Consider the following 21062-nt stretch of genomic DNA (forward strand, 5'->3'; position numbering starts at 1 on the left):
AATAAAATTATACAAAAAAAAAAAGCTGAGTGAAAGATGTCATACATGGTTTGTTGATTGGACATTTGGAACATATGAACACATGCATACTTACATCCAACAGCTTGAACGTACGCCTCATGCAGTCCATACCATTGTAAACCCAACCTGGATACAGGGAGTATAACAGGTATGCCTAACTATGGTGTGTGTGCAACATGCTTTCATGAAACCTTTTTATAGAAGTCCTCCTCCATGTACCTTTTGCAGCAATAGCCTTGCAGAAAGATAACAAGGACAGATTTACACATTTTTAGTTCTGGATCATCTATGCATAATATTGATCTGAATGCTGGTTTTAGCTGGTCATTAAGAGGGAAAGGGCCATCAGAATCATTCAGAGTGCATGCGCAAGTTTCAGATATAGACTGAAAATATCTTGGAGAGGGTCTGTGTTTTAGTTTATTTTGTCAGACAGTTAGAGAGAACCACTGCTGTGGAAAATCACTCTCAGCTAATGTAATATTGAGAACCTGGAGGGATTCTGCATTCAGTAGCCATCCACTGATTTTACATATTTTTGAGTAGTGGGCATTGCCCATAAAAACAATTGCACTCTCATGTGCAGTGACCTGCTGCATAGTTATAATTTTTTTCACCATTGCAGTGTTAGGATCCTTGGGATCTGAGATAGGCGAGATCTGGATTCCCAGGTTTCATTACTTCCCTTATGATTTTTGCTCTAACAATGTTTAAGTTAGTACAGATGTAATGAGCCCTGAATTCAATCATCATGTATATATAGGCCACATTGTTTAAGAAATTCCTGCAACTGCTTCCTATCTCATGCTGCCAGGGGTGCCTGCACGGTGCTCTGCTGCTCTCCTGCCCCTGAGACCCTGCTCTCCAGGTGCTCTGCTGGTTACATGCTCTTCTGTCAGATATCTATCCCTAAGGGGACCTCACTTCTGGAGTAATTCCAGTTTTCCTTTTATGTTTAAAGGACTGGATAGGGGTTGGTGAGGCGATTTCTTATGTTGCTTTCAGGTTGGGTATCTGGGGAAGAAAGAAGGTCTATCTGCATGTAAGTTTTATGTTTCAAAATTTCAGTTTTAGATGCTGGTAAAACTGGAATCTCTGGGGCATCTTGTTCAAACCCCTGGTTTTGATTTTTGGTCAACACTTTATACTGACTTTAACTGTTATTTTGATTTGCCTGCATCTAAAAATGGTGTGAATGTGGCATTTCTTTTAAGTTTTGATATTATGCAAACAGCTCGGAATAATTTTTTGTTGTAAAACTTGAAACTTAGATCTAAGGTGACTTTGAAACTGAACCCTAACCTGAACTACATCCAGATATCTCTGCCAATTTATTTTTATGTATTATCAAATAAAATATCTTGACATGTTGAAATCGTATGTGGTACTTTCTCTTTAGAAGTAAATTGATTCATATTAGAAATATGAAATGAAACCTATCATCTATTACAGATGCCTTTCATTTCTTTAGCAAAGGCTTTAATTTTTAGAGCTAACTATCTCTCTCATGTATGAGATATCCATGTTAACAATGATTGTTTATGGAACACAGATTTATTACAAGAGGACATTGTGTTTATATTAATAAAAACTATTTTTATTTTTATTTTTGTGTTCTAGTCAAGCATGTTGAGTGCCTCAGTGTAGGGTAGGTTAATGTAAAATAAATCCTTTGTATTTATGTTACAAGTTTAGATGTGGCTCCATCTGAAAATAACAGGAGCTGTTTTCATCAAACATATGATTACTAGCTTATATGTTTTCTTACTCAGTTTCTGTCTGGAAAAATGTTTACTACATAAAAGCATCCCCAAATGTAAGGGCATTTTCTGCTTTTTAAATTGGAAAAGGTTGTCTAAATGTGGAAATCCACACACTCTAGTTGGATAATATAGGAAGTTTCTGTTGCTGGACATACTGATAGGCTGAAGACTTAAGTCCTCTGAGCAATCAATCCACTGGCTTATGAATGCTTACAGGAAAAAGTGAAATATATTGCTGGAAAAGAGAAATAAACCTTGTTGAAGGGTACATGATGGTCAAGTTCAAAAAAGATATATGTATGCTAAAGTCATGTGTAACATTGCAACTGTCTGAGCAGGACAAGTGAAAGCAAAACAAAACCAGGAAATAATACTTTTCTTACAACAAATGGATTTTGAGGGAAAAGCTCAATGAAGAGGGAAAACTTATTCTGATTCTGACTGCTATTCTGCAGAGAACAAAAGGACTTTTGCGAAATAGCTTCATAATTAATTTTAGTGTTATTTCAGCAGGTCTAGCATGAGAGAAATCCTCCTTGGGAGAAGCATTGTCCATTACACATGCTGATTTATGAGCGAGAATCAGCTATATTTTAATGATAGCTGAACTAGGCTGTATATATAAGCTAGGACATACAATATATGAGAGAAGCTCATTTGTGCTTAATATACTAGGTAAAGTGTTCCTGCCTTCTTAGGGTGTGACTGTACTTGCTGTCACACTCACAAGTTTGCTCAAGAACTGTGTGATTTGCTGAGTAGGAGTAAGTCATGTAAGGGAAAACCTGATGGGATGCATTTTCTATACATGTTATTTTCCTCAATGTCATGTATTAACCTTTCTGGTCTTTTTTTCCCCCCTTCATCAAAGGAAAGTCTCCTCAAAACCAGAGGCAAATTATAGGAGAGGGGAAAATGACCACCAATAATCTGAGCAATATGAAATTTAACACTGTAATTTTGTTTTAGTTAGAGGAAAACACAAGTTGCTGGCTGTCAAAAAATTCTAAGATGAACCTTAACTTCATAGGCAGCAGCTTTAAAGGCTATTTAATATTTCTTATTTCTTCATTTCAGCTGTTTCTTTCTCCAGTTAATAATAGGCTGTGGGATTAAATCTTAGCTTTTGATATTTACTGGGAAATTTGGTATAGTGATTTATGAGTCAAAATGTACTTTGAATAAATTATCATTGCAAATTACAGTTTATGAAAGTTGTGACTATAACCATAATTACACCATTGGCTATGCACAACTTGAAATCTCGCTTGCTGAATAAATTTGTATTCATTCAGATTGCATTCTCGACATTTTTAGAAAAGAGTGAATCAAGCCTTATGGACAAAATTTCCTACAGAGTTTATTAAAAAGGTCACCTTTGTTTGCTAAACTTACCTAAAGTATAAACATTTCTTGAATTAATGAAATGTTATTTAAGTCTGTTATGAGAGTTTCCTATTGCAGTTTACTGAACCATAAACTCATAAGGAGATTCACAAGTGCTTCCACATTACGCCATGCCTTTAGCTATCTATATATTCTAAAATTGTTAAAGTTAAAATTGATTATGTAAGCTGTTAGGAAAAAAACAGCCGATAGCCAAAATTAGGTATATTACAGTAAATTGGGGGGGGGAGAGGTTTAAAGCTCTGTCTGGCAAGAGAAGGGTTAAGGACTTTTTTGCTATACCCGTTTCAAATTACAATGAGAAGCCTCTTCTTTCCCAGCAGGGTTGTGCTTACATTAGTCTTTAGATCTCTCTTGAAGAGAGCTGTTATATTTGTGCCTGCTAGAGTTGGAAATAACAGTGCAGAAGCTGAAAAGGGTTGAATGGATTTACAGAAGGTTTTTTTTTGAGAGTAAATTCATGGCAACACATTAATTTGATTAGTACATGCTTTAGAATTACTTTACACTCAGGCGATTCAAAAGATGTTAAAGTTATCACCAGGCTGCTGGACAAATATGTGTTACACCACCAAGGTACAGATCAAGACTAATCTGTGACTCAGGATTTTATCTTGGGAAGAGCGCAAGGTGTACGAAGAACTCAGAATAACAAGGGAAGATAACTCTGGGAACTACAATGTGTCAGAAGAACAGCTCTTGCTAATACAGCTCCCCACCAAAGACCTGGTTATCTAAGGTTTATATAGGAATGCCTAGGTCAGCTGACAAAATACTGGTCTTCTGCTCCATAAATGCAGAAAAATCGATAACAACAGTGGAAAATTGGAAGTCTGAATTTCAGCTTTCTTAGAAATAACTGCAACCTGACACATTCCATAATATTTAAACAGGGTGGGGGGAGAAAAATCACCAAAGATGTTACGTTTAGAGTTGACACTGACATGAAGAATAGGTAAATTTTATTTTTCAGCCACTGGGAAAGCAGATCTCATAGGAACTCAGAACAAGTAGGAGAAAAGATTTTTTTTTAATTTTTTTTTTTCCTTGTTCTTTTTCTTTGCAAAGATGAACCTAACTGCGCTCAAAGCTTTCATGGGCTTGCTCTGGAATTGCTGGGTTCTGGTGGGTCACGCACAGGGAGGTTTAGGAGACAATCATGTCCATTCAAGTTTTATTTACAGGAGGCTGCGGAACCATGAGAGAAGGGAGATTCAGAGAGAGATTCTCTCTATCCTGGGTTTACCTCACAGACCCAGACCATTTTCACCAGGAAAGCAGGCTTCTTCTGCACCCCTCTTCATGCTGGACCTGTATAATGCCATGACAAATGAAGAGGATACTGAGGAGCTGGAATATTCACTAAAGGGATCAATGACAGGAGAGAGCAGAGGGATACGGAAAGGATACCCTGCCTCTCCAAATGGATATTCACGGAGAATACAATTATCTCGCATGACCCCCCTGACCACACAGAATCCTCCCTTAGCCAGCCTGCACGACACCAACTTTCTGAATGATGCTGACATGGTCATGAGCTTTGTCAATTTAGGTATGTGGAAAAATTTTTTGTTTCTGCTCTGTTTGACAAACTGTTAGCCTGATCCTGCAAGAGACAAACCTCTCAGCCGGACCATAACCTGTTCAAAAATTGCAGGATTGGGCCCGGGCTGCTGTTCCACTGGTAAAAGAAAAGTCGTACTGATGGTAAAGTAGCTACATAGTAGGTGGCCATGGAAAAAGATTTTTCTCACTGTTTATATAAAGTCAGTTTCTATAACTCCCCTCTGCTGGCTTCTGTTTTCTTTCTTTCATTGATGTAATGAAAATTCTAGCCTTAGGCCAACTAACTCCTTTTTTTTTTTTTTAAATCTCAAAAAATCAAACACTTATGCCTGTTGCTTGGCTATTTCCCTCACTGTTTTGCTTAAAGCTCAGACATGAACAAACATCGGTTGTTAATATTTTAAAGCCTAGAATGTTATGAAAAGGGAAAAGTTAAGCCATTTCTAGAAAAAAAAAAAAAAAAAGATTTCTTAGATTATTTAGGTTGGTTGGGTTTTTTTTGTTTGTTTTTTTTTTTTTTTTCTGTTGGTAAGAGTCAGAGTTTTATTATCTTTTCAGCTGGATGGCTGGATTTTAAATAATCTGTCTCTGTTTTTTTGTTTTTTCTATTTAATAACCACAGACTGTATTTTATTATACTGCCATGGTGCTCAGAGTCTTCAGTGGTTTTTATTTTCTGTGTCATAAATAAATTAAATCACCAGTAGAGTATTAAACATCAGAAACATACAAGCAAAGAATGCTTTTGAAACCAATATCAATTTGGACACAAAAACTGATAAAACTAAATTATATTGGCTTCTGAGTACAATAAACATGTTTACCAGTTATGCTGTGGTTAAAAGAGTAGTTACAGATTTCTTTAATAGAAGGCAACTTAAATCTCATTAAGAAAGCTGCAAACAATTAATGAAATATATTTACTATTGTTATAAGTATTCTAAATGCTGCAGGACTCATAAAGTTAGCCAAAAATCCCTTCTTGTTTGATCTGAAAAGCAAGAGATTTAATTGAAAATGTGAAGTTTCTCCATAAGGTCGTACAAAATCTGATGAACTCCTGCTTTCCAGGATAATACTTTCTGTAGAAACTTTTTAAACGACACAAGTTCCAAAATACCTTCAGTTTATCACATACATTCTGTACCTTTTATGTCTACCAGGTCTTTAATACTTGCTGCAGGATTAAAAATGTTTCCAAACACTAAAATCCTCAACTCAAATTTCTAGAATTTACACCCTGGAATTTAGTTGTAGTAGTAATAAAATTACTTTTCATTAATTATTTGACAGATACAGAGGTGTTCAATTCTGAGATCTTTTTCCCTAAGAGTAATGTGTCCACAACTCTAAATACATTATTTGTTGCTCTTGCTCCTGAAATAGCAGACTAGAAAAAAATTAAACCTCTGCTTATTGAAATTGTGGTTCTCATCCCTACGAAAGTTACATATTATATTTGTATTACTTTTAAGTTATCATTGTATGCCTTGATTTACCCAGAGTATCTGGAGTCAGCTGAATTTAAAATGCCAATATTATAAAGGAAAATGGGAAATGTTCTGATTTCCTAAGCATTAGTCAAGGCCCTGATACTGCAAAAATTTTCCTTGTGTGTCCTGAGAAATTCCCTCAGTAAATATGTCACAGATCATTTCATCAATGGCCCTAACACCCATGGGATTGAGACTTTGATTTCACGAAACGTCTTTGATTTCAAGAGGACTTCTTGCAGTGCCTGAGTAGAAGTCTTTGAAGGCTCAGTGTCAGATATGTCCTAGCCTGATCCTGCCGTGCTTCCCCAGACAAAAACTCTCTCTGGGAGAATTCAAGTTTCCACTGAATATCTTACCTTGACTGGGAAGTTTCTAATATTTGTCTCATTTTGTTGAGAAGTCAATGTTGCCTTATGAAAGTAATTTTGAGAGATTAAGTGTATCCTATGTTTCTAAACTGTGAAAACTGGGGGTGACATGCTTTATTTTTCTAGTGACTGATTAATAGACACCATTAACATATAAAAAAATACTGTGTAAATACCAGGTTTTCTGGCCTTTGTAAAATTAAAATGTGTCTCAGCTCTAAGTGAGTCTAAATCCTAATTGATTTTAAATGCCCTACCATATATGTTGGATATTGTGGTTTATCACACATTCCACCGTGTAATGTGCGTAAGAAATATTGATGACCTATATAGATTAGCTTCAACATTTTTATTAAACAATCCTATGTTTCAGTATAATTAACACAAAAATGAAATAAATCATGAAAACAAGTAACCATTTTACATGATTTATGCAGTATAAGATCATGACAGATGAGGGCAAGCTCTTTTAATGTACAATGGAGAAAAATATGCAGTGATAAGTGAATGCTAACACTCTACCTTAAAATCAATAAATGCTGATGTAGCACAGTAATAACTCAACTGGTTTTAGATTTGAAGTCTCAGTCAACCTGCATCAAATTAATCTGGTCTGGAAATCGTATTCACCATGTTCATACTTGTACACCATTAATTACATAAAGTGTAATTATAAAGCTTTATTAATCACCATGATATTTTAAATTGAAACTTTTGTATATAGTTGTAGCCAGTTATAATAATTTAAGACATATATATTAAAACAAGAAATATGTAGCTGAGATATTCAATAAGCATAAGATTGAAAAGGCTGAATAAGATTTAAAAGTAAAGTAAAAAAAATAGACAAGGATGAATAATTTTATATTAAAGAATAAAAATTGAAACTTAAATGCTAATTTTTATAAAATTCAACCTGTCAGAGTTGCAAATACCTCACTTTCAAAAACAAATTTAAAAAATAATCATCAAGGGAACTGCAATTATAATTCTGTCAAGCAACCAGGGAGAAAAACAAGACTGCCTTTACTTCTGAAATTAAAATTGTAAACACCTTCTCTTTATGCCAGAATTTATACCAGAATTTCCATCTATTTCTTTCTTGAAAGATACGACAAGACAGAGACTATGTCTTGTCCTGTATTTTGTATAAGACTGTGTGCTTTGGCAGCTCTCCATAAATATTGATGAGTGTAACAGAAGAGTTAACTGGGGTTGGTCCAGCAGTCAAAGAATAAATCCTCCACTAAATACACTGGGGTTTTCAAAGATCTGATTATATCACCTACAAGTTCAGGACTTTGTTTTCCTCACTGGATGTTTTTTTATCCTGTTATATTTTATTATATTGTTGCAAAGCCCTGGCTGTTTAGAGTTCTGGCATCTTCTTTTTGGCCAGTCTCCCAAAATGACATATATAGGATACCCTGTTCCTCAGAGAACAGACAAATAATACTCATGTAGTCCTACTCACTTTTCTGCTCACTCAAAATTTAGTTAGGGAAGGACTTTGTTAAGATAAATGTTAGTGTTCCCACTCTTCACCTCTTACCAAAAGAGGGGAATTGAATAAAAAAAATGCTCATGACTGAGGCTTGGAGAAACAGCAGCACTTTTATAAACTACATTTAAAAATTTCAAGGGCTGAATTTTCCATTAGCATCAAAGTGTTCATTAAATCCACTATACTTAAGTGTTCCTTCTCATGCAATTCAAATGGTCTGTATATTCATTTGTTTACAATACATCTGTAAATTTTTCCCTAAAGAGATTGCTGCATTTGCTAAGCAACTCTGTTTTCTTTATCCATATTTTTCTATTAATTGATATGAAATTTCTCTAAGATAGGAGATAAAAATATGCAAGTTTTGTGGCTTTCTGTTATGTTTTCCTTCTTAGCATATGAATTTAATTTCAAAAACTCAGATGTGAAGATCACTACAAAATCTGTGGCCCTGACCTACACATGCTAATTTAAAGGAGGATACAATATTACGGAGATTTTTTAAGTAACCGATATACCCCAGAAAGATAACTTTTCTTCTTCACACACAATGTGATTCTGCAACCCTAATTATAATAATGCTCAAACCACATGTGTTGTGATCAGTTCTTAAATCAGATGCTGAAATCAAAGGAAATTTAGCCTGTTTGAGGCATAGAGGACTGTTCATATTTCTCCAGCATCTCTAGTCCAAGTTTGTACACTGTCTTAAAGATTATGTTCTTCTTTAAAACCTGAATTACTAAGGAAATACATAACTTCACAAGATTTACGGCCCATTGTGTTTATCGAAGAATGCTAACATGGAAGAGAACAACTTTTATACAGATACTTTGAGAAAACTACAGTACATCAATCCACACCGAATACCTGTACAAATGTATTTTCATTACACATGAAAAAGAAAGGATTCCTAACTGCAGTCAGACCTTGAGCATATATAGTAGCTAGTTTCTTGAATTAAACTAATTCAGTCTCTACAGCCTTCCACTCACAGCTAACATATCATCAGTGAGGGATATGGAGTGCTAAGCTATAAAATGCTAGGAGCTGTGGAAGGGGAGCTGGGTTTGAAGGATACACACAAAAAGGCCTCAGGATCATTAACTTCTCTCCTCAAAGCTTAGGAATGAGCACACTTTCTTTCTTTCTTTTCCACTGGATTTCAGATGTTGCTGTCTTAATTTTAACCTTACGTGAATTTCCTTGGCTGTGGTACAGTTTTAGTCCATAAAATGCAGGCTTCTAATGAAAATATTGACACAGCCTTAACTGAAGTGACGGAAATAGTGCTATTATCTTGCCTTGGACAGAGGGATGCTATTACAGAGATAAAACTTGTTAAATAACAAATAAACCCCATGCCTTTATTTGTGGAGTTGGATCAATACTGAGAAAAAATGAGAAAACATTTGTAAAGTTCTTTTGAATGACAACCCAAAGTCAATAAGATGATATTTTTCACTCTTTTACACAAAATTTACAACAAATTAGATCAAGCAGGTCTCATTTAATCTTCACTCAACGTAGACCTCAGTGGCATCTTGAAATCCTAACAGTTTTTTTCACTTAATAAAATTTTAGTCACATAATCAATGAGCTGAAATAATTTATTGTGACCTAGGTATGTAATCAAGTATTACAAATAGCTATTAACGATTAAATAATTTTCTATGGTAAAATTAAATATTAAGACAGTTTTTTGCAAAATAATGTTATTTATTTCTAGAACAAAAGAACTTTACCCACGGGATGACATTCCCTAAAAATCCTCACTGAATCCTTACAATTCATCAGGCAGTTTTAAACAATTTTTGTGTGACGACAGAGCAGGTTGTTAAGGATTGTTTTTGATTTTGAGCAAGAAATATTCTCCATATTCATTTTTGGAATTACACTACATTTGTTGTTTTATATTGGAATATTTTATATTTCCTTTGAAATGTCTTATGTTACATGAACCTTATGAACTATATAGCTCTACCTCAAAATAGGTTTGTGTGTGATCCATAAATATCATCTAACAAAATAGTGTTTTTATAACTGTCAATTAATTTTTTTGCCAAAGTTAACACTTTAAATCCAAGTAAATTATTGTATCTACTCAGCCAAAAAAATGTCAAGCTCTCCATTAACTGGGATATAAAACTGTCTGACATTCCTTGCCGACAGATTTGAAAGAAATTGCAGATAACTGAAGAGAAACTGATTTAGCAGATGGTTAGACGTGCATGGTGAAAAGCTATATATATGTATGGATATATAAAAATATATATTATTATTAATATTTTTCCCATTGGGAAGAACGGCTGACCCAGTTCCGCTTCTTCTTTAGAAAGTGCTCCTTTCCAGACTAAACACAGACTTTGGGTGGGGTTGTGGGGATTGTATGTATTGTACAGTACATATTTTCCCAGGAAAACACAATCTTGGAGTGACTCTGGCTAGCCATGAAAGAGAAATAGGGAGGCTTGTGGAGACGCCTCTGTGCAGAGAATATTAGGGGAGGAATCTGCCTGCGATGGAGTAGATGGAAAGCCTCTTGGTTTTCTTCCTAAACCCCGTGTTGTTTGCGTTAATGGGAGGACAACTTTGGCACGTATGTGATCTCCCACAATTATTGCTCCTGTTATTATTTTCTCTGTATGTTAAATTATGCAAAGAATTTTACCATGTCTACCTGTCTACTTACTGCCTAAATTATGGAGGTAATTATGACATGGGTGGTTCCTTTTTCTTCTCTTTTTAGACATGGCAATTTCTTTCAGCTTACCCACAAACTAATAGAGTTTCACAGCAAATTGATTGATTACAGTCTGATCATTCTAGGTGTCATCTGGTGTTTCCACATAACTGAGAACGAACAGTTTATGAAGTGCCAATTGCAGCCTCCAGCTAAAGAAAGGCTCCCCAGGGCTTCAGGAGAGTTCTGGCGGCTACCAGACTTTATAATTATTTCCCACACTTTTCCCCATCCTCTCCTACTTGTCCTGTCCCTTGTCTCTAACCCCCGCCGTCTAGGCAGGGTCACTGAACTTTAATTTTATGTCAGTGGTATTTGGCTGCAGAAGGGATTAAAGGCCGAGAAGCGTTGAGACTAGGCGACAGCGCGGGAGATGGAGAGGGAAGGAATGAGAGCAGGCATGAGAGAAAAATGGCAAAACACAGACCAAGCCTTACAGGGAGGACAGCTCTCTTCTTCTCAGTAGGCAATGGCCAGTGTGCGGGGCTGAACACAGACCTGCTGGGCATGGGAAAAGTTCACAACAGAAAAGCAGATTCTGCAGGAACTGGTATTACTGGGAGAGTTAGTCCTGCTCCTCTGTGCCTCACATGGAGAGTGATGTTGTAGCACCGAGAGCATTTCCTACACCAGTAAGGTTACAAAAGTGAAGGAAAGTTTATCGCAGTAGGGAGAAGAAGGTGCAGGCTGACAGAGAAAGGGCAAAGAACATGATAAAGATAGATAATGTGCAAATGAAAGAGAAAATTAGTCCAGGTATGGGTTTCTTCTCCTAGTAAGCCTTGCAGGTGAAGGGAGCAGTTTTCTTCTCAATCCCTCATGGCTGAGAAACTACCTCAACCTCACCAGGCACTTGGATCCCCAGGCAAAACTTTTCATCCTTGCAAAATAAAATGCAACTCCCCCCACCCTTCAGTATGTGTATGCGGGGAGTACACAGACTGGCTACTAACATTTGCAGCCATAAATAATGTAGAAGCTAGCTTTTAAAAACCGCAGGTTAAAGGATGAGGGCTGCCATGACGCACACAGCGAGGTTGAGATCAGAGGAGCAGCTAAAAGGGGTTGGGAGAAACAATGAATCCCCTTGTTCTGAGTCATATTTATGAGTGCTTCATTGCACCTAAAGTTCATATTTTATTGGCTAGGCCATGGGGTTTCCCCATTTGCTCATCTCTTAAAATAACACCCTTGGTTAAGATTTCCTATAAAACACAGAAATGCTACAGCAGACAGAACTTGTCAACCCTGACAACTACATTATTTAAGTTTGTGGGTGGGGTACACCAAGCAGGAGCTGTTTTGTGTTTTGTACTGAATTATAAATTTGTTTCTATGTAAAAAAATTACTATGAAACAAGTACAAAATGAGAGCTTTCACAGCTCAGCTCTCCACTCAGAAACTTCCCACTATTATTGAGATATGCTCCAAAAGTGCCCAGCTCTTTTTAAATAATTTATCCGGTGCAATAAATCGAGAACCTGGCTTTATCAACCACTATTACACAACTCAATGGCATATGTGGTACCTTGGCAGAATGTGGCTTTACTTTTTGTCCCACTGTTATTCAGGGCAAACTGAGACAACAATTATTAATGAATCAGAGCCTAGAAAACTGATCAAGACAGCTAGTGATGGTACATAATATAGCTGACAACCAGTGGCTTTGCAGAAGTAGAATTCTACCTAATTCTCTTTTTGGAGGAGAATCAGGAGAAGGTAGGAATTTTAATAGCTGAAATTTCTGTTAGGTTTATCTTTATCTGACTTAGAAATATTAGCCAGCCAGACCCCATGAGAATTTAAGGGTCTTTTCCAACCTGAATGATTCTGCGGTTCTATCCCATTGTAGACTGCCTATCAAATGAAATTACTGTTCTCCTAATTCTCTTGTATTTGACTGTACTCAAATTAATGAAGCTATATTGATATTATCTGGAAAAACTGTACCCATAATCCAGAGTAATTATTATAAATTTATAACGATTTTTCTAGGCATTTCCATTGAAATCATGCCTTTTTTAAAAATGAGGGGGAAATATTCAACTATAAGATACTGCAAAATACTTTCTGAAAGATGCTGTGTTGGACTTTTATGATATGGATTGCATCGTGTTTGGAGGTAGATGTGTTAAACTATGTCCTGAAAACCCTAAACTACAGAAGATGAAAGAGAAGTGACACTGAATGCTTTGAGTCTGATTTTGGAGCAGCAGGTGGATGGCACCTGATGGCACCTGGTGACTGCAGCCATGGGATTCTAGTTGCATGGTTTGCAAAAATGTTAGCTGAGAAATCAAAAGAGTGGGTGAATAGTAGTGTGGATGATAAAACCATGGGAGCAAGAGCAAGCCCAGTATACAACCCCATAACAGCTCTAGTCTTTGTGGTGATTTATGATGGCTGAGATCCAGCAGGAACTTTGGGAAAGGTTGTTCCCAAGGTTACCTCAGCTGAGGTATCTGTCAATAACTACAAGTCATAACATGCTAGTGATCCCGAAGGTTAATCTCTTACTCCTGACCAGGCTACCTTGCTGACTTGCACATGAAATGTATGCAAAAATTTTGCAGTGAGTCTGTCCTGGCCCCAGCCTAGCCTAAACCTGAAAGACAGTGAAATGTCTGAGCAGTCAAATAGGAAAAACCTGCAGACCCTCAGACCGAGAATGAAAACAGTGTGCTTGCTTTCCAATCCATAAAATGAAGATGAGCAAATACTTCTGTGTTCATTTTCCCTTCTGTGCACTCTCATTCTTTGACCTTGCAGAGTACTAAAATAGCTTTCTTCTTGTGCAGCCTTTTTTTACTCTGTCTGTGAACTCTGTAAAATGCCTCACTTCTGAGCCTCACAACACCTTGTGTTTCTTCATGGTGATCTCAAGTGTTATCTTAGAAACATCTAAAAAAACCCCTTCTATAAAAGCAACAAGTCTGTTTACTGTTATTAAAACAGTTTTACAAAATAATGAAAAAGAAACACTGGAATAAAAGCACCAAAACTGAGATTTCAGATCTGGTGCAATGGAGAGAGAATGTGTGGTTAGTTTAGCTCTTGTCCTCAGAATACAGATTTGTGCCTCTCTGAGGCATGTGTGCATGTGTATCAGTCTGTGTTCATGGCTTTGTGTATGTACTATAGAAAGCATGTAAATATCTTCAGTTTTAGTCATTGGGATTTTTTCCCCCTTAAATCATAATATTCTTTCCCATCAATAGTATGTGGCTTTAGCAGCCCTGACCTTTCAAGCTGCCTGTTTGGGCCAGTGTTTATCAGATGACCATTTGACCTCCTTGTTAATTGTACTTAATTACATCCTGTTGTAACATTTTGAAATAAGGAGGAGAGTTTATGGATCTGCTCCAAAGAGCTGAAGACTAAAACAGCAGCAGAATTCAGTGGTATGAGGTGCTGAGTAATCTCGTAGTGAGGTCAATAAGAGCTGTGCCTTGTCCAGTTGTTTGCAAAATTGGATCCTTAAACTGTTCCTTTTCCTTTTAGGATCTTGGTACTTCTGAGAATAAAATCATACAATTTTCTTTGTTCAGACAAGAGCTTCTCCTCTCTGATCTCAGCTTGGAGCTTTCTCCAAAAAGATCAAGGAAGGAGTGAGAGGCCTATCATCAGTACTGCAAGGGCTGAAGTTCACAATATGATGATATAAGAGACACAAGCAGCTGTTGCTACAAGTAATCTCACTGTGGTTTTCCAAAACTTCAGAGTTCCTGATGCTTCCCTAGAATTACCAGCTCCCATGAGCTTTTTGAGACTTGTATATTTACTATGAGATTTTCTGTGCATTGATGATTTATGGGCGCATCTAAGTTTTCATTAAAGAGCAGCAATTACCCCCTGTAGTTGCAGAAAAACAAAAATGAAAACAAATCAACATCCAGAAACAGATGCAGTTCTTGAAAATGGGCACTCTAAAGGGCCAGAGAACAACTTCAAACAGTTCTTATTTTATAATGCTTTACATATATCTGATGTCTTTTGAAACACATGGGGTTGACCATATTGCTTCTCTTCTCACTAAAGGTGAGATATTTATATGCTTCCTCCTATTGTTGTTGGTCCATATCTCACTTTACACAAACTTGATTTATAAGAACGTAGTAAACTTGATTTCCTAAAATGAATGAAGGCAAGAAGAAATAGAAGCTTTAAAACTATTAATATCAAGTGAAAATCCAGTCCCAAGATTTTAAGAATCACAAGACAAAAGAATACCATTTCAATTTTATTTCATTAAAACACTGACTTATTGGGGAATTAAGTGCCACAAAGAATTATTTATCTGTAGTAGTAAACTGCATATAATTATTGTATTACTATAAATGGTTTATCATCCAGCATGCATCACATTCTAGATGAAAAAGACAAGTTACTTAGTGCTGTGTTGTGAGATTCTAGGCTGACCCAGTACTGCCCATGATTATCACCATGAACTGAACAGTATTGTTGTGAAAACCAGAAGTCTGCAATAAGTTTTTCAGGCAGCAAAGGTTAAACCTACATTTCAACTATACACAATTACTTTTACATAGTTAAATGTTTTTTACTTGTTGATTTAAGTCACAAGCTTATATGATTACAAATAAAACATATAATTGCTGAATATCATAGGTATTTAAAAGATCATAATGCTTAAATCCTCTTTGGTGTTAAACAATAGTAAGTATAACTGAAATAAAATTAAATATGATGACTTGCAGGGAAGGCTAGTTTATTTTTCAGAATTTTGAGAGGTATGTTTAGTGCAACACAATATAGTATTGTTTATCAAAGTAGTTTAAAATTAGGTACTATTTCAGAATAAACTTCTTTCTTTTCTTTGATTCCTTGGTGTGCTCCTTTATTAATGTAATCTTATAGCTATTAACTATTGGTCTTCAAAAAGTAATATTTTTTTTCATCACTTCTTAAACTATTGAATTTATTGCTGTGTTTACTGAGGCTGTATATCATAATGAGATCACATTTACCAGGAGATTAATTTATATATATATGTATATATATATTAATTTGAGTAAATATATTTAAATAATATTTTATAAAATGTATGTACCAGTATTTTTATATATGTATATATGATAATAGAAAATCCAGAGACATTTTATGCTATGAAGTGAAAACCAAGTAGCTTGAGTTCATGTTGCATTTCACTGGGTCAGAATGGAGGGAGTAATGTCATTAAGATTAAGAATATATTGCCCCCATTTTGTTTTCCCAGCAGTTGTGTTTTGTTTTCTCTATATTTGTACATATTCCTTAGAAATGGAAAAATGTAAAGGATGTGCTTACCAGCACGTGTGTGTACAGGAGAAAACTAATGTAAAAGAGGTTTGTCACAGGACTCAAATCAATGAAACAGGTACACATGCGAACTGAAAACTTGTCTCCATGGGCACAGCTGCTGATTAAGTTATGACCTGTTCATCCTGTGTTTACATTGCCATCTGCTGCTGTACAGGAATGAAGCTTCGTTTATTAACATTATACCACCTTGGGTCAACAAGATTTACCGTGGACTCCACAGAACCATGCTGCTTCAGGTAGGGAGTGTGCTGTCATCAAAATAGGAATGAAAGCAAGCCCCCAAAAGAGACTGTGATGCTTCCAGTTTCAGGGATGGGTAGCAGATGATTTTAAATTACTGGAAAAAGAAAACCTGGACTATCACCAAAGATTAGGGCAGTAGTCACTTCTAGCCTTAGTAGAAACAAAGGTTTAAGACAAACATCTGCAAAGGCAAAGGCTGATCAGTTACTGTAAAATACATGCCAAATATTCTTAATGGTGTTGTACCAAAAAGATTTCATTTGAAATAAAAGCACTATGTTAGTGGTCAGGTTCCCACTCCCTGATCATTCTTACCCTACGCTCAGAAGGACACCAAAATTTTGTCTGAGACACATCATCTCAACTATTAGGAGTGGAGAAAAGTCAGTATTATATCATATAATACAAGGTTCAGGAGATCATCTTTGTTGTTCCAGGCATGTGTTACAGCTATAGATACCTCTACAATCAGCCTCGGTATTGTGTTTGTAAGTAATTTGGTGAAGAATATGAGATACGTACTCCCAGATGGAATAACAGTGAAAATGTAGGAATGATACAAGCATGCCCACAGTCCTGGGCAACCAGCTCTAAGTGGCCCTGCCTGAGCAGGAACATTGAGGCAGATGACCTCCTGAGGTCCTTTCCAACCTCAACCGTTCTGTGACTCTGTGGTAGAGGGATTACAGAGAAGGGAGATCTTACTCTTCTTTTATACTTTGACATCAATCATTGCTACTTTTTTTTTTTTTTTTTAATGATGTTTTTACTCAAACAACTACTGTGTGAACAGTTCTGTGTGTTCAAAGTGTCCTGATTTTCATTCTACTTTCAAAATTGTTTTCTTGGGTTTTATGACATTTTGAGACTTCTGTGTCTGTCCAAAATAACCTACTTTGAAGGATGACCCCCTATTGTCATGTTACCTGGAGCTCATCTGAGATCTTTAGTGGAACAAATATTTCTTGTGAAGGCTGCTTTTCCTGTCCTCTGGCAGTTCAGGCTTAATGCAGAGATCTTTTAATTCACTTACAGTCTCTGAGTTTCTGTCCTGAGAGAGGGTTGAAATGTTCATTAAATTTTATAAGGTTTAAGTTTCTTTCAGGAAAAATAAGTCCATGTGTCTTTTCCTTCTTGTTGAGGGGACTTACTCCGTATGAAGGGGCTATATGTGGGTGAAATAATCTCTTCAAGAATAAATGATGATCAGATTAGAATACCAGAGCTGCAGAAGAGAGGATGTAGTTTGAATCAGTACAACATGCTGTTAAAATCACAGCCAGCTCCCAAACTGGATGTTAAAACCTGCTATCTGAAAATTCCACTCCTCATCATGGCTGCCCAGTCTCATGGCTGCTCTTCTTCTTCATCTTCCTCCTGTTTGCCCCTAGGTACGATGTTTGGGAGGGCCCATCCCTGCTATGCTCCTGGCCCCATAAACCTGTCTCTCAGCATGCCTTCTCAGGCTCTCCTAGGTAGCTCCTTCGTGTTGGCCAATAACAAGCATATACAGGGCAATCCTTCAAAATGAGGGCTAACAACTTATATAAAATGAAATTCCAATCTCTTTACTATTTTGATTTTTAAGCTGATGGCTCAGTTAGTACAGCGATTAGCCCAGTATGCAACTGTGCACGCAAAATATAAATCTGAGGAACTCTGAATTCATTTGAGCCATGCTGACATACTAGCTAGCCACATGGTCTGTGATCAGCTATGTTTTGCAAATGTATTTAATATCCTATCTATAATATAGCATATCAAAATAATTTTTATTTTTTCATATGTAATAATTTTTCTACTCTCTAAATGAGATATTCTTGAGGGTTTCTTTCCTCATCATTGTTACAACTGGACTCGTTTTTATGGAACGTTTAGTCAGTGTTAATGGGTATGGATAATATAAAAATACTCAGATGTGAGCATTTAGGAAGCAGAAAATAGTGCCTATCTAGTTGTATCCAGTTCAGCACATAGACACAACTTCCATGGAAGTTTTTCCAACAAATTCCACAGCGTGAAATGGATGGAGTTTATGACATGACGTGTGCATGGTAAATGGTGGAATGACTTGCCACCTCTGGGTGGAAGTGAGTGGAGGGTTAACATGAGCAGGAACTAAGGAGATGTGGGAAGATAGAATGGGCTTTAATGTTTAGCTTTTACTCCCCTGCCAGTTGCCCTATGATGATATATGCCCTTTTACCCTCCTCAAAAGTTATGTTCCATCTGTATACTTTTACAGTGTCAAAACAGTTATAACTTACACCTATTTTCTGACCATTGGATCCCAGAGGTATAGCTTTTGTTCCTATTCAGTTGCAGCTGAACCCAAGAGGGATCTTTTTTTCTGTCATTTGTTAACCTTGAGGTTGTGTTGATCTGACATCCTGACTTGCACACACAGTCAGAAACCTGGGAATAATTGTTAGTTTTCTTTCTGATGATCTGTGATTATAGAAAAACAAAATTAAATATGAGAAAAAATAATGGAAACCTATTGACAGATGGTATCAAAATGTACTGGCTTTGCCAAAGCCCAGGCAAAATAGACATCACTGAAAATGCAGACAAAATTAATAACCTCAGGCATGGTAGTGTAAGGATTAGCTCATTTATCTATGCATTAGCTCATAACTACATAATACAGTGATCTTTTCTTTGGTCTGTTCTTTTCTTTCAAGCAAAGATTTATTTAACACTGATGAAAATAAACACAACTAAAAACCTAGTAGATACATATTTTTAACAGAGGCATTTGTGATTAGAGTGCATTTGTAATACAGTGTGACTTATAACATTGAAGAAATCACAGGGCCCTTACTTACTACATTTGAAATAGCAAACTGCATGTTATTATTTCTTCATTGCCTTCTCCCAGACCCTTGGTTGTGACATTTCCCTCTTTTGGCACATGTTACTACTGAAAGCACAAAATACATCCAAAATAAGATGTGTTACTGTTACTCCTAGAATCTGTGATCAGCTTTAAAATTTATGGAAGAAGATTCAGCTGAGATTCATTCTACCACTCTTGGTAGAATTAAAAAGCACATGAATGCAGTGTATTTTCTGTTGTGCTTCGTAATAAAGTTGAACAATTGGAGTGAAAGTTTTGCATTTGGGAGGTTGAAGGGTGCTGTGCATAATACTGTTGAAACCAGAAGAAAAATTAGATTTTGAGGTATCACTTGTCAACTACTTTTTGTATTAAGATCATGATAATACCCAGATTTAGACTCTCATAATTCTGTTCACTTTCAAAACTCAATCTCTTTATTCTGGTTTTTCACTCTTACTCTTGCATTGTCCAGGATCAAACCAACATAAGAAAAGTGGGGTGTTGCTTTTCCACTTGTTCTCTATGAACAACCGAAAGCCTTCCAGCATTTAATTATTATTGGAGAAGCTGCAGTGTAGCACTTGTTTTGACTAGTTAAGCAAGCGCAGTTGACTTGGAAGAAGAGTAAACAATGAAAAACACATGCTTACCAATGACATTTTCAACAAAATATTGGCTATTGAATGAAAACCAGTAATTTCACTAAAATGTCTATTTCATCTCATATTTTAGTGTGAAGCAACGAGAAGTCATCATAGATAATCTCACATTGTACAGAACACCTGGGAGATTACACATTGGAAAGCCAAGCACAGTTGTGCCTCTTTGATCGAGGCATTTCTTTTGGTCTGTGCTTATAAAAGTTGCTGGCAGGCACTGTTATAGAGTTCCTGGGAACTCTTTCATGCTTCAGTTTTTTTCATTCACTTTATCTTGACTTAAATTACTTTGTAATTCATACAGTTCTGTAATTCTGTGCAATTACAGAAGGGATGTTCTACCATTAAAAGTCTAGATTCGATAAACAATAGATGATTTTTCATTTATTGAAACTTCCACTAACTGCACAGTATTTAATCAAACAATTTTCAAACTGTCCCTAGTTTAGTTAAGCAAAATAGCCAAATGTTGGTCATTGATGTCAGTAGCTGAACTGAAAATGAATAATTTAGTGAAATAACACTAAATTTACAGCACTGTAGCTTGCTTCAGAATATGACCTATCAAGCTTTCTGCTTTGTGTTTTAATAAGAAAGTGTATTTTATTTAAAAGCAATTTACATCATTCTTTCAAAACCACATCTGTAAATCTATAAATCTATAATTACTTTAAATACAACCAGTCTAATAATAATAAATACAGAGAAACTCAAATATACAGTACTGCAATAATGCAGTTCTTAAGAATCAGAACTGTTGTAATGAAAAAAAAGTAAATTTTCTGCAGAATTACTCTTTCTAATTAAGCAAAATTCTCACTGATTACAGAAATAGTTTTGCCTTAGTAGGAAGAGGATCAGAATTTGGATTAAGTTTCTAACAATGAACTTCATGTTTAAGACAGGGTATGTGTGGAATGTAATTTTGGGGACATCTATTTTCAACTCCTGTCTACATTTTTAATTTAAAGGGTCATAGAATCATAAAATAGTTTAGGTTAGAAAAGACCTTTAAGATCATGGAGTCCAACCATTACCCTAGCACTACCAAGTCCACCACTAAAACATGTCCCTAAGTACCACATCTACATCTTTCAAATACCTCCAAGGATGGTGACTCAATCACTTCC

General features: G+C 36.0%; 1 protein-coding gene across 1 annotated transcript in view; it reads left to right on the top strand.

The window, feature by feature from the left end:
• The first annotated feature begins 3556 nt into the window (after positions 1–3556).
• Positions 3557–21062, top strand: part of BMP5 (bone morphogenetic protein 5) — a 57817-nt gene continuing 40311 nt past the window's right edge. Inside the window, exon 1 of the mRNA XM_033009837.2 lies at positions 3557–4743. Within this exon, the coding sequence (XP_032865728.2) occupies positions 4260–4743 (484 nt within the window). The 5' untranslated portion in view covers positions 3557–4259. The remainder of the gene's footprint in view (positions 4744–21062) is intronic.

Source organism: Tyto alba, unplaced genomic scaffold (assembly GCF_018691265.1).
Source record: "Tyto alba isolate M040663 unplaced genomic scaffold, T.alba_DEE_v4.0 Super-Scaffold_40, whole genome shotgun sequence".
Lineage (NCBI taxonomy): Eukaryota > Metazoa > Chordata > Aves > Strigiformes > Tytonidae > Tyto > Tyto alba.